The sequence below is a fragment of the Pseudophryne corroboree genome, chromosome 4 (genome assembly GCF_028390025.1).
Source record: "Pseudophryne corroboree isolate aPseCor3 chromosome 4, aPseCor3.hap2, whole genome shotgun sequence".
Lineage (NCBI taxonomy): Eukaryota > Metazoa > Chordata > Amphibia > Anura > Myobatrachidae > Pseudophryne > Pseudophryne corroboree.
Window position 1 is genome coordinate 453,047,597 of NC_086447.1, and position 12,609 is coordinate 453,060,205.

The following is a 12,609-nucleotide window of genomic DNA, read 5'->3' on the forward strand; positions in this document are numbered from 1 at the left end:
TGCTGCTCTGAAAAGAAATTCCCCCTGACCAGCTGTGTCTGCTTCTATTATACAACTTACCCACATCCCTTTTTTATTAAATACTCACATCTTGGAGCAGATTCAGAGATGGACGCAGATACGGGCGCTTCTTCTGGCGTTCGCCCATCTACGACTTTATGCAAATCCCGCAACAAATCCCTTCCCTAATGTACATCCGCGTGTATGAATGTACAAGGTCTGAGACGTCCACTCTGAGCATCTGTAGCTGCCGTAATACCCCCTGGTGCATCTTTACAGCACACCCTCCATACGTGTGCAATGAAGCATATGTGTAGGCAAACACTTTTACAACATGCCCATAAGATGGACCATCACCAAGTCTATTTAGCCACCTCCAAATCATTGCCCAGGGACACCCAGTATTTTTCCAGGACATTTCTGATACAATGCGTCTCAATCGCAACAGCGCCTTTGTGAATACGCTGTACTGTGTAACTCACACACCAAACAACTTTCTAGGGATTTTTGTACAGGTGCAGTAGCAAACGTTGCTCAATTCCGTAAAAACCGCGTGCGGCTTATATTTAGATTGCAAGCTCATAGGAGCAGAAAATGACATAACCAGAGACTAAGTTTGTGCTTTATAAATACTAGATTAGTACCATGGTAACGAATGTGATATATGGTGAAAGTAAACATTGCATTCTTTATTAAAGCTTTACAACTGAAAGTCTGCAAAGGGTAACAATGGAAATCTGTGGTCTGCCTCTAAGTTGCCTTCAGAACTCTCACTTCCTGACAGTATTCACAAAGCTCATTTACATATCTCCATCTGAGTCACAAAGTAATCTACAAAGCCAAGAATGACTAATATAAACCCTAATGATTGAAATATCAAGCTTTTAATGAGTCAGAATTCATTTGCTTGTGATGAAAGGTGGCTTCCATGCACAGATGATGCGATCGTGCAATACTTGTGCAGTAGACGGACAGTTTGCGGTTTTTAATGGCCCCATACAGTAGACGGAGTCCAAGAAAAAAAAAAACACAAAAGTGCTCTTATTATACCGTACCGAACCAAACCCTGTCAACCACTTGTGTCATACAGAAACCAGCTTTTGTATAAAATCGGATGTTCTTTCAAGAAAAAATAAAAAGCGAAAATGGTATTCCTGAAATTACGAAACCGAAATTCAGCACACCGCTAGTGTATTGTCTGCACTTGATTCATGAGAATTTGCAGAATCTAATAAATATTAACCGTAAAGTTTGATTTCTAGCAAAAATAAATAATTCAGCAATTGACTAGTTCCCTCGACATGAAGATGTTCTCTCCTGCTCAGATGGGCATTGTTCAAGTAACACAAAGGATGACAAAGCACCTCCCCTGTGAGATTCCCATTAATGTGAAGGATAAATTTGCAGTGTAGGTAACAACTCTGAACAAAGATAGTCTGAGCAGAAATCTCCTGCTTGGGACAGCTACACGCCCAAAGATCCAGCTAAATCAACTGAAATTGTATTTAATCTCACCAAAAAGTACAACTTTTATTTTTGGATGGATTTATCCTTTAAAAAAAAAATAGGATTTTGGTACTTACCAGGTAAATCCTTTTCTTTGAATCCATAGGGGGCACTGGAGTACTCTGGGGATATGGACGGTTCCACAGGAACTAGGCACTGAATAAATTAAAATTTGAGAGTACTTCCCCCCTCCATATCCCAGAGTACCTCAGTGTTTTTTTACTGAGCCGAACAGGAGCTATAGAGGTTAATGGAGAATTACATATAACAAACGGACAACAATAAAGTTGACACATAACGTTACTGACAACTATCAGTTGACACCAACCCGATAAACTTGCTAATTTGAACCAGTCGGTGAGAGTGTGTTACCATAAGATCCCCTGAAGCTACCACAAGCCAGGTAAAACTGCTCTGGGTGGACGTCCAGTGCCCCCTATGGATTCAAAGAAAAGGATTTACCTGGTGAGTACCAAAATCCTATTTTCTTTTTCATCCACTAGGGGTCACTGGAGTACTCTAGGGACGTACCAAAGTTTCCCCCCTGGGCGGGAGAGCTGTTTGGCACCTGTAACACTAGACGGCTAAAGCTAGATGCTGATGCCGCAAAAGTATCAAACCTGTAAAAGCGCACAAACATGTGCACTGAAGACCATGTAGCCGCACGGCAAAGCTGCGTCCTAGAACTCAACGACCAGCTGCCCATGACATTCCCGGAGAACGTGTGGAATGAGCTGTTACTGATGTAGGCGGCTGTAACCTAGCATTAAGGTAAGCCTGACGTATGGTCAGTTTTATCTACTGGATAAGGTCTGCTTAGAAGGTGGCCAACCCATCCTTGGCCGCACCGTAGAGAATAACAACGTATCCGTCTTAGGAACTGTAGACGTTCGGAATACATAAACGCGTAATGCGCGTACCACAACCAAAATTCCAGAATCTCCTGTTAACACAGGAACTACTATTGGATGATTGATGTGAAAAGAGGACCCTACTTTTGGCAGGAAAGCGGGATTCGTCTAAAGTTCCGCTCTGTCATTATGAAACACTAAATACGGTGGCTTGCATGACAAGGCACCCAAAACTGAAACCCGCCCTGCCGAAGCTAAGGCTAGGAGAGAAATTGTTTCCCAAGTGAGAAACTTAATATCCACTTGTTGTAAGGGTTCCAAACAAAAAGACTATAAGAAATCTAAAACCAGATTCAAGTCCCATGGCGCAGTAAGTGGAGTGAAATGGAGGCTGTACTTTGAGGACACCCTGCATAAAGGTGTGTACCGACGGCAATAGAGCCAATCTTCTTTGAAAATAAATTGACAACGCAGATATCTGCACCTTTAGTGTGGATAAACACGACCTCCATCTAACCCCATCTGTAGACATAACAAAAGACGGGATAACTTGAAAGATGATGACGGAAACTTCCGAACTTCACACCAACCTATATAGGCACGCCAAATTCTGTAATTATGAGCTGTCGTAACCGGCTTCCTAGCTCGTAACATGGTTGGTATAACTTATTCTGGAATGCCCTCTCTTTTTAAGAGGGCTGTCTCAACAGCCACTCCGTCAAACGCAGCAGCGCTAAATCGGAGAAAAAGAACGGACCCTGTTGTAACAGGTCCGGACGCAGTGGGAGCGGCCAAGGAACGTCCCCGAGTAGACCGCGGAGATCCGAAAACCAAGCTCTCCGAGGCCAATGAGGCGCCACTAGTATGACTGTGACGGACTCTCTTTTGATCCGTTTTAGCAACAGAGGGAGCAGCGGAAAACGGTGGAAACAGATACACGAGACTGTATGGCCACGTGATTGTGAGAGCATCCACCGCCACTGCCTTTGGATCTCTCGTTCTGGACACGTACTGGGGCGTTTGATAATTGTGGCGAGATGCCATCAGGTACACTTGCGGGTAACCCTACTTCTGGACCAGCATGTGAAACACTTCTGGATTTAATGCACATCCTGGATAAAAATCCCGGCAGCTGAGATAATCCGCCTCCCAGTTGTCCACTCCCGGAATAAATACTGCCGACAAAATCACCTCGGCCCAATTGAGGACTCGAGCTACTTCCCGCATTGCCATGCGGCTTTTCGTTCCTCCTTGTTTGTTGATGTATGCGACCACCCTCGCATTGTCTGACTGCACCTGAACAGCCTGAGCCTGCAGCATGTGCACGGCTTGTTGTAGCGCATTGTAAATTGCCCGGAGTTCCAGGACATTTATAGACAGCACTCTTTCGTGATCCGCCCAGAGACCCTGGAGCTGAAAATTTTGAACTACAGCTCCCCAACCTCTGAGACTCGCGTCCACCGTGAGAATTATCCAATTCCAGGCGCCGAACCGTTTCCCTGCGGTTAGATTCTGTACTTTGAGCCACCAGAGTAGAGACACCCTGGCCCTTGGAGACCACCTCACCCTGCAGTGAATCTGCAGAAGCGAGCCCGACCATTGATTTTGCCATGCATTGCAGGCAGACACTGTACTCGTTAGGCCACAGCCAACCATTGCGAGCACATCCAGTTAAAAAGGACGTGAGTGAAGTCTTTCGAACTGAAGTGCTTCGAAAGCCGCCACCATTGTGTCTAATAGGCGAATGTACAAATGAACAGAGACTGTGCGAGGCTTGAGCACTAATTGTACCAGATGACGAATGACCTGTACTTCTGTTCGGGTAGGTAAATTCTTTGATTTACCGTATCGAGAATCATACCTAGGAATTGAAATCGTTGAGACGGAATCATTCAGGAATTCGCGTAGACAATGGTAGGAAATCAGATTCCCCCCCCCCCACTTGGTCCGCGATCTATTCTCGTTTGGAACATAGCCAAAGTGGACGCTGTGCGCCACTAGCGAAGCTGAAACGCAAGAACCAACTGCCAACCTCACAGAAGCTGTAGGCAGCAAGAAGTGTAAGGTGGTCTTTATTTAGGGCCAACCTGAACTGGAGTGCCCTGCCACTACAGCCTTGTTACCTCAAATCCTTACCAAAGCAGGGCGAAGCAACAGCCCTACTGCTGTGTAGGGTACACTCCGATAGGTAGTTAAACGCCCAATAATTGCAATTGTCTCTCATTGGAAATTGTTCAGCCTTCGCTGAGAACCTGACGTACTGGCCTGGTGCTATGAGGGCTGGCGGCGAATCGACCGCAACAATCTAGCTGAAACAGTAAATTTTTCCCTCTCAGGCAGTACATGTGCCCGCATTCCCCCCAAAGAGGACCGGTAAGGGTCTGTCTGTGCAGTCGAATTTGTCCGACACACTGTGTGACCGACTCTGTAGCGAAGCTGCTTGTTTGATTATGCATTAGACTTAGTGATCATGTACCCCGACCAGTAAGTACACCACGGAAGTAATCTGTGTATAAACCTGCATTATCGTGCATGTGGTTTCCAGCAAGAGTGAATCTTCCTGTAGAGACATGCTGTCAAAAACAATTAATAAATTAAATTCCTAACAACCCCTTGCTCCCCCAGAGGCTGAGTGTTGTAGGGCAGCAACCTCCAGCAAAGACCCAGGAAGTAACGTTAAAAATGGTGTCCTACCATGTTTTTATTTTTTTATTTTTTTATATTACACCTGTTAAACCAGGATCTGAACCAGTGTCCATGCAATCACAATGTTCACTGTGGGCGGGAAGCCTAACCACTTGGCTACAGAGCCACCTGTAAAAATAATAAGCAAAGCTGCTGTTTAAACATCAACTCTGGTGATGAAATGGTTGCTGTAGTGCCTTGCAATCCAGATGGTACCTGAACCCACAATCCCTGGTTTAGGAGGGCAGTGTCCTATCCATTAGGCCACTGGGGATCTGGGGAGATGAGGCCTGAACTCACAAGGTTTGCAGTGCTCAACAGATACTGTTTAATAAGCACTGTGTGCCGACCAACTGCGCCACTGTAGTCTTGCTTATTGCAAAATAGATTTTTTATGTCAGCATATTATATATATATATATATATATATACATACACACATATACAACAATATATATTCACACATACTCAGACCTTATAAATATATATATATTTCATATATGCATACATACACACATATATATTATATACCCATATACATATATCCAGATATATCCTAATTCAGAGGTATAATAATTCTTAGAAGTCTGAAACTAAATGTGACCACTCACAAGCTTAAAAACCTGAGAAGTCTGCTGTTTAACCGCAGCTTAGTTAATGGGTCTCGTATCCAGTGTGGCGTGGCTGTAGATTTAAAAATACCTACAGCACCTTGTATTCCCAGGTGGCTAACCAGGCCCAACACTGCTTAGCTTCTGAGATCAGACGAGATCGGGCGTATCCAATTGTGGTGTGGCTAAGTGAATTAAGCAAAGCTGCTGCAGGTGAGCCTGAACTCACAATGCTTGCAGTGCTCCACAGATACTGTTTTATAATCACCATGTGCTGACCAATTGTATAACACATCTTACTTTACAACAGTGAACAAAGCCAGTATTTCGCTGACCACAGCCATGATTCAGATTTGCAGTCTTTGGGTTAATATCATTATAAACAGTTATGATAAAAATAATAGTAAGAGAAGTGAGTGTAGATCCATGTAATACACTGTTACAGACATGGTAGGGAAACTGCTTTTTAGTCTTTGCTGGTGTCTTACTCATTATGCAGACAGACAATACAAAATACAACTTGCGCGACTCAGTAAATAGCACTAAGGTGTCTCTATAAATATATATCTGGCCAAGTGCAGTGCACGCCAGCAATATGCCTGATCCCAAATTCCCCTTAACACCCCTGCGCCTTCAATGGAGGAGAGATGTAATACAGGAAATTCTGGAAATACAACAGGAAAAACAACAGGAAGCATGGTTAAATATGTCCTCATGCTCACAGTATAACACAAAGTGCAGACTTATAATTATGTAAGCAGATTTAATAAACATACTATGTTGCATTCAAACCTGCACATATAACATGTATCCTGTTTAACAAAGACTTAATAGCCTACTGTAATACATATGCAGCGCTGCTGTATTCTAGTAAACATACTTTCTTTTATCAACAAGAGTTGAACATGAGATTTTATCCAGTGACCCTGACATTTGGGAACATCACTGTGGCAGCAAAGTTACTCACTAGGCTATGGAGCCTGCCTTTTACAAAAACTCTCATTTGTGTGGAGCGGCCTATGCATAAATCAACGTGGCCAGCGCGGCTCAGAGCGCGGGGGACACAGCATAAACAGCGGCGCTGGAAGCGGCGGTGGACGGCTGAAGGCATCGGCTGGCGGCCACACACACACAGTATCCCACACAGCGGGGCGGCAGCGTGAGCTGACCGCCCCGTTCAACATACCTGGACCCTGTGGTGAGGGCTATGACGGGGCCTCTCTGTAAGTTCCGTCCAGCCTTTACTGCAGGTTTTAGTCCTGCATGTGGTAGTGAGGGAGCTCTTTCAGAGAGGACCGATACCCACAGCTGCTTCAGCAGCTTCCACTATCCCGGACCCTCGCCTTTCTGGAAGGGGGGAAGGGATGTGGAACATTGAAAAATCAAAAATAAATCCAATAATTGTGGAAAAACTCCACAGGCCTAGTTGCTCGGTGAGCACTGAAAAAACACTGAGGTACTCTGGGATATGGAGGGGGGAAGTACTCTCAAATTTTAATTTATTCAGTGCCTAGTTCCTGTGGAACCGTCCATATCCCTAGAGTACTCCAGTGACCCCTAGTGGATGAAAAAGAAAGTCCATAGTTTATTCAATGCCCATTTTACTGTGGATAAAATTAAATACCTAAACAGCAAACCAACCAAAATGCAGTTAAAACCATCCAGGTCAGTGATGAAGAATCTTTGACACTCCAGCTGTTGTTGAACTACACATGCCAGCATGCCCTGCTACAGTTTTAGCATGGCCAAATAGCAAAACTGTAGCAGGACATGCTGGGATGTGTAGTTCACCAACAGCTGGAGTGTTAAAGGTTCCCCATCACTGATCTAGGTAGTGGTGGTATACCTTCTCCACAGCCACAGAAAGCTTTGGCTCTGAATCTCTCTTTGTGGAATTACACAACATTGTATGAAATAATTGGTAGTTTATGCTATCATAAATCAGACTTCTAAGTTTCCATGTGACCCTACAATAAGTGCAATAAAAATCACCAAATCTGGGTTCCCATGCTTTCAACAGATGATGAACATAGCTTCTTTACAGCGAGACACCTTCTCACTAGCATTGGTTCCTGTCCGAGCATTTTTTGACCCTAAATGAGTGCAAGATCATCTACAGACAGCACTAGGTGATTGAGCTGAATCTCCCAACCTATCCAATCTAAGGAACACATGTTGCAGAATTTACACCACGGTTAATGCGCTGTGATAGGTTACTTAGTGATTCTCATGTATGACTAATTTTGGGATCTCCCCTCTAAGATTTCCAAAGAACAAGTGCAGGGAATGTGACAATGCAATATGTATCAACACAGTCTTCCCACCACTGAGTAATGATGCTATTTGCATCGATGCATAGTAGCAGGCGTAGCCATAATGATGCAATTCACAAATTAACAGGATGCGGGAAGGAGGCCTACTCTGCAGGGAGTCTGGGAGGTCTCCTGGACAAGCCAGGATACTATGGGGGGTACTATGGTTGAGCACTAAGATCGAAACTTCCACCTTGAAATAAAGTAAGTTTGAATAAAACATTTTTAGCACTTTGACAGTATTTTGGAGACTGTAAAAGATATGTATTTGCTGCATTGGTTTAGAACATGTTAAGCTTTACCTAGATGATATTTTTTATATCGAAGTCTCAATAGAACTTAATACTGAAAACACAAAGGGCGGGATACAAAAATGGAAAGGACAGTATTTTTAACAACAGGAATCAATTGCAACTTGTTTAAAGCCAAACACAACAATACCTTTAAATGATGTCTCTCTCTATTAATATACATTTTCCAGAAATCACTGAACAGTTATTTCTGTGACACTCTCTTCATGCTTATTCACACTTCGGAAGGTCATTGTGGGCACATGGAAGACTTGGTTTGGATTTCCAGATCTGATTATCTCGCAGTGTCTAAAACATAAGAAATGGGACATATTAATAAAGGTATTTTCTTATTTTTTGTTGTAGAAATACTGTAGCTCTTTGACATTTCACTTTGCTGCCGTATGTGCAACCAGTCAGATACTTGCTTACACTAGCTAACTTGCATTAGCCAATAAAAGCTAGTTTCTGATTGGTTTCCGTAATTCAGTGCATAGTCTGTTGTCAAATACAACTGGCTAAATTTACCATAGTTATTTTGTGGGAAATCCCAACAAAAATGAAGTATCTTCTAGATATAACATGGCGGTACTGAGGCAGATATCTCCAATATCTGCTGCATTGAGCTGCATGTTGAACACACTAGGGTTGCTTACCAGTAAGATAGGGGGACACCACACTACGGATTTCCCTGTTACAGTGAGAAAATGGGCTCTACTGCTTACATAACAAACAATTTGCTGTAAATTAACTTTTAAGCTATAATAGGCTGAGCTGTAAATAGAATAAGAGTATAAAAAGTATTACATGTTGCCAAGGAATAATCTACGCTATAATACCATTGTAAGCAATCCCCCCCAAAAAAACTTTAAGTACTTCCATAAACAGAATATGTAAATGCACAAAAAATATGGTAAGCCAAACAAACTTCCTTTTATACAATATTTTATTACAAAACTGCATATGTAAATACAAGGAACATTATAACAGTGTAAGCATGAAAATAAAAATGATCTGGATGACAAATACTGTCACATAAATCATTGTATCAAATATAGAAAACCTGTCAGAGCACACAATAGTGCATGTAACACACATCACAACAAAACTATAAACTTCCTTTCACAGCATTACATATAAGCAAAATATTCATAGTATCCGGTCTCTAGGTCGACCACACTTAGGTCGACAATGTGTAGGTCGACCACTATTGGTCGACAGTAAGTAGGTCAACATGGTCTCTAGGTCGACAAGACAGAAGGTCGACATGAGTTTTTCACAATTTTTTTTTATACTTTTTCATATTTTACGATCCACGTGGACTACAATTGGGAACGGTAACTTTTGCCAAACGCAACGGTATTGGAGCGAGGCACCTTGCCCGAAGCAAAGGGACCTGTGCACTAATTTGGGTTCCCGGTCACTCTACGGAGAAAACGACACAAAACCCCCCCAACAACAACTCATGTCGACCTTTTGTCATGTAAACCTATTTTGGGTGTTGACCTGCTTACTGTCGACCCTATGATCCACACCCAATATTCATATTGGATCCACATGCCATGGTATGCAGTCTACAAACTCTATATGCAAGATATACTGTATAGAAAACACTACATATGTGCCCTGCCCAGGAAAGGTCTATAAATCATAATGCCTAGCAAAAAATAGTCCGGCCAAGTGTATGTGTACAGTTAGAAATAATTTAATAATGGCTTTTTTCATATTGAAATAGTAGGTCAGACTAGAAGGGGATTCCAGGAACCTGTAATGAGCACTTACCGTATCAGATCAGGGACGTGTGACTACCAGTAACTATCTGTCCTGGCAGCCTGGAGGCTTACCCTACTAATGTGTTTGTCAGTGTGACAGAGGACAGTTTAACAATAGGGCAGATGGGACTACAGCACCAAGCCTGCACATACAAAAAGGCCACCAGCTTGATGGCAAGATGTTGACCAGTCACACAGCTTGCAACACTGTAGGCCATAAATCAAAATATTAAACTTGTATTTCTATTTTCCTGACAAAATTATGCAATTTTCCTGATTTTACATATTTAGGGAGACACTGGGGCTGACAGAATGGATAAACATGCCCAAATGGCTATGGAACACCTACACAGCACTAGTCACAGCTCTTCTGCATCTCACTATAAGCCCTTGATCAATTTTAGTACCAGGCCTATGTGGCCATAAATCTAGTACTGAGTTTGACAGACCCAATGAAGGATTGTGTGATGCTGTCTCTGGCATACCAGCTAGCTACTTTATAGATAAAGGAGACATTTACTTGGTTCTCACCATTTGTCGGCCTAAGTAATGGTTCCTTATTCAATAGCACACTGGAAATAGTGGAAACCATTTGGAACCACTTTCCTAGAGCATCATTTGTTGTCTGCTTCAGGCTGCAGATGGTGGTAGTAAGCAGGTAGGCAGGGCAATTACCGCAAACATATTTACATTTTTAGTTTCTATACTTTTACTTTTATACATTGTGATCTACAGTAAAAGTCTGAGCAGTGAGGCTAAATATAGGTTATAGGATATCAGCAATAAGGTATGTGAAACGTGACTGGCAATATTAGCAAATGTTACTTATAATAAGGTGTGACCACTGTGGTTGGCAAAGTGGCCTGCGGATTGTATGTAGAACTGCTTTCCAAACACAGCTGCAAGCAGTGATGCCTGAGCAGCGGGGCTGACTATGTATATAAAATGTGGTTCTGTGTAATTGGTGGCTCAATAAGGTTGTGAGACAGAGTTGGGGAACCATGAGCCATCCTAGGCTTCCACCTACAGCTCAACTGGTAAAAAGGATCACTGTAACCTGGTTTTATTGTGGGTTTTCTAAACAAATGGAGGGGTAGAGTGCCAAAACTATTACCCTACCTAGAACCCCATATGGTCTTTATTATAAGGATAAAATGCTAGCATAAACATGTCAAGGGGCAGAGGTTTAAGTGGACAAATGTGTTACGCTCTCGGTCTTTAACTGGCTCTGTAGATAAAAGGTTTATAAATACTACTCAATGTGTCAATTAATTCTGATATCGTGGTTTATTCACCAACCATTATATGGGTATAATTTGTTGGAAGTGAAATTCACAGGTGTTTCTTTGTGAAGATGAGTCATTTGGCAACATTGTAAATAGCTTTTGTTTCATGATTGTATAGGAGAGTACTTGAGCATATCATTGACTTCTCTTTTGGAAACTCAACATCATTTACATTTATCTATTTTGAACATTTATTTATATTTAATTATTTCCATTTATTTTACTTCCTTTATTTATCACTTTACTTAACCACAGTGGATAAAACTACTGTGTTTCAGAATTCATTCATGCAGCAACAGAAAGCAAGAACTATTTTTATTACGGAGTGTAAGTTACTGAGGGTGGGGGAATCTTCATGTGTTCTCCTACACTGCTCTCAGTTTGGAGCTAATCATAAGCAAAATACTGTACTATTGGGATATACGCATGAAAGCACAAGAGAGGGTATTTTGTGTAAATCATTAGTGGGATTATGCTTGCCACAGGAGTGTTTCCACTTATGGTGACCACACAAGCAGTGTGCTAGCCATTTAGATGAACTGTGGCCATCTGCATGGAGGATCAGACTGTACACTTCTGGTTCCTGAGCAGAAAGGCAGAACCAGGTTACCAGCCGAGCACATAGTCCAACATGTTGATGGACTCATTGGGTGGGATTACATTTTTTTCACCCCTTTCCACACCCATTCTGTTTCTGCCCTCGGGGTCATGGTATCATTATTTCAACTTGCTACCCTTGGAGTAACAAGGCACCAGACCCTTTAAACAGCTAAACCTGATTACTATGGGTGCGATATGCATGATAATGAGGATCATTTTGGACAGGAGATTGGGCGTGATATATTATTTGAATTCCACCCAATCTCTCTATTTGCTTTTTGACTAGACAGGGTGGTAATTTCTGACACACACATACTACATTCTCGGCCCCCCATTTACTCATACATATTATAGTTGTCCGCCCTAATGTTATCATGTGCAAGTCAACAATTCAAATTTAAATGCCCACGTTAGGTACTACACTATATAGACAAAAGTGATTTGACACTGCCACCAAATAGATTAACAAGATTTTATTGACATCAGTACTTTGTAGGTCCACCACATGCAGTGATTACTGCAGACACCTTTCTTGGAAAACTGTCCATAAGTTCCTGGACAACAGCAGACGGTATGTTTTGCCATTCCGCCTTAAGTACAGAGACCAACTGCGATGCTAAAGAAGGTCAAGTTGGTCAAGAACACACTCGTTGCGAATCCCAGCTGGCCAATCCATCTGTGTTACCGAATTTTCTGT

At 42.3% G+C, this 12,609-nt stretch overlaps 1 protein-coding gene across 2 annotated transcripts in view; it reads right to left on the reverse strand.

Annotated features, from left to right (window-relative positions):
• The window catches only part of BACH2 (BTB domain and CNC homolog 2), a 486,829-nt gene that overhangs the window by 238,602 nt on the left and 235,618 nt on the right, over positions 1–12,609 (reverse strand). For both annotated transcript variants that reach the window (XM_063916991.1, XM_063916990.1), the window contains exon 3: positions 8,406–8,563. In XM_063916991.1, the coding sequence (XP_063773061.1) occupies positions 8,406–8,438 (33 nt within the window). In that variant the 5' untranslated portion in view covers positions 8,439–8,563. The remainder of the gene's footprint in view (positions 1–8,405; positions 8,564–12,609) is intronic.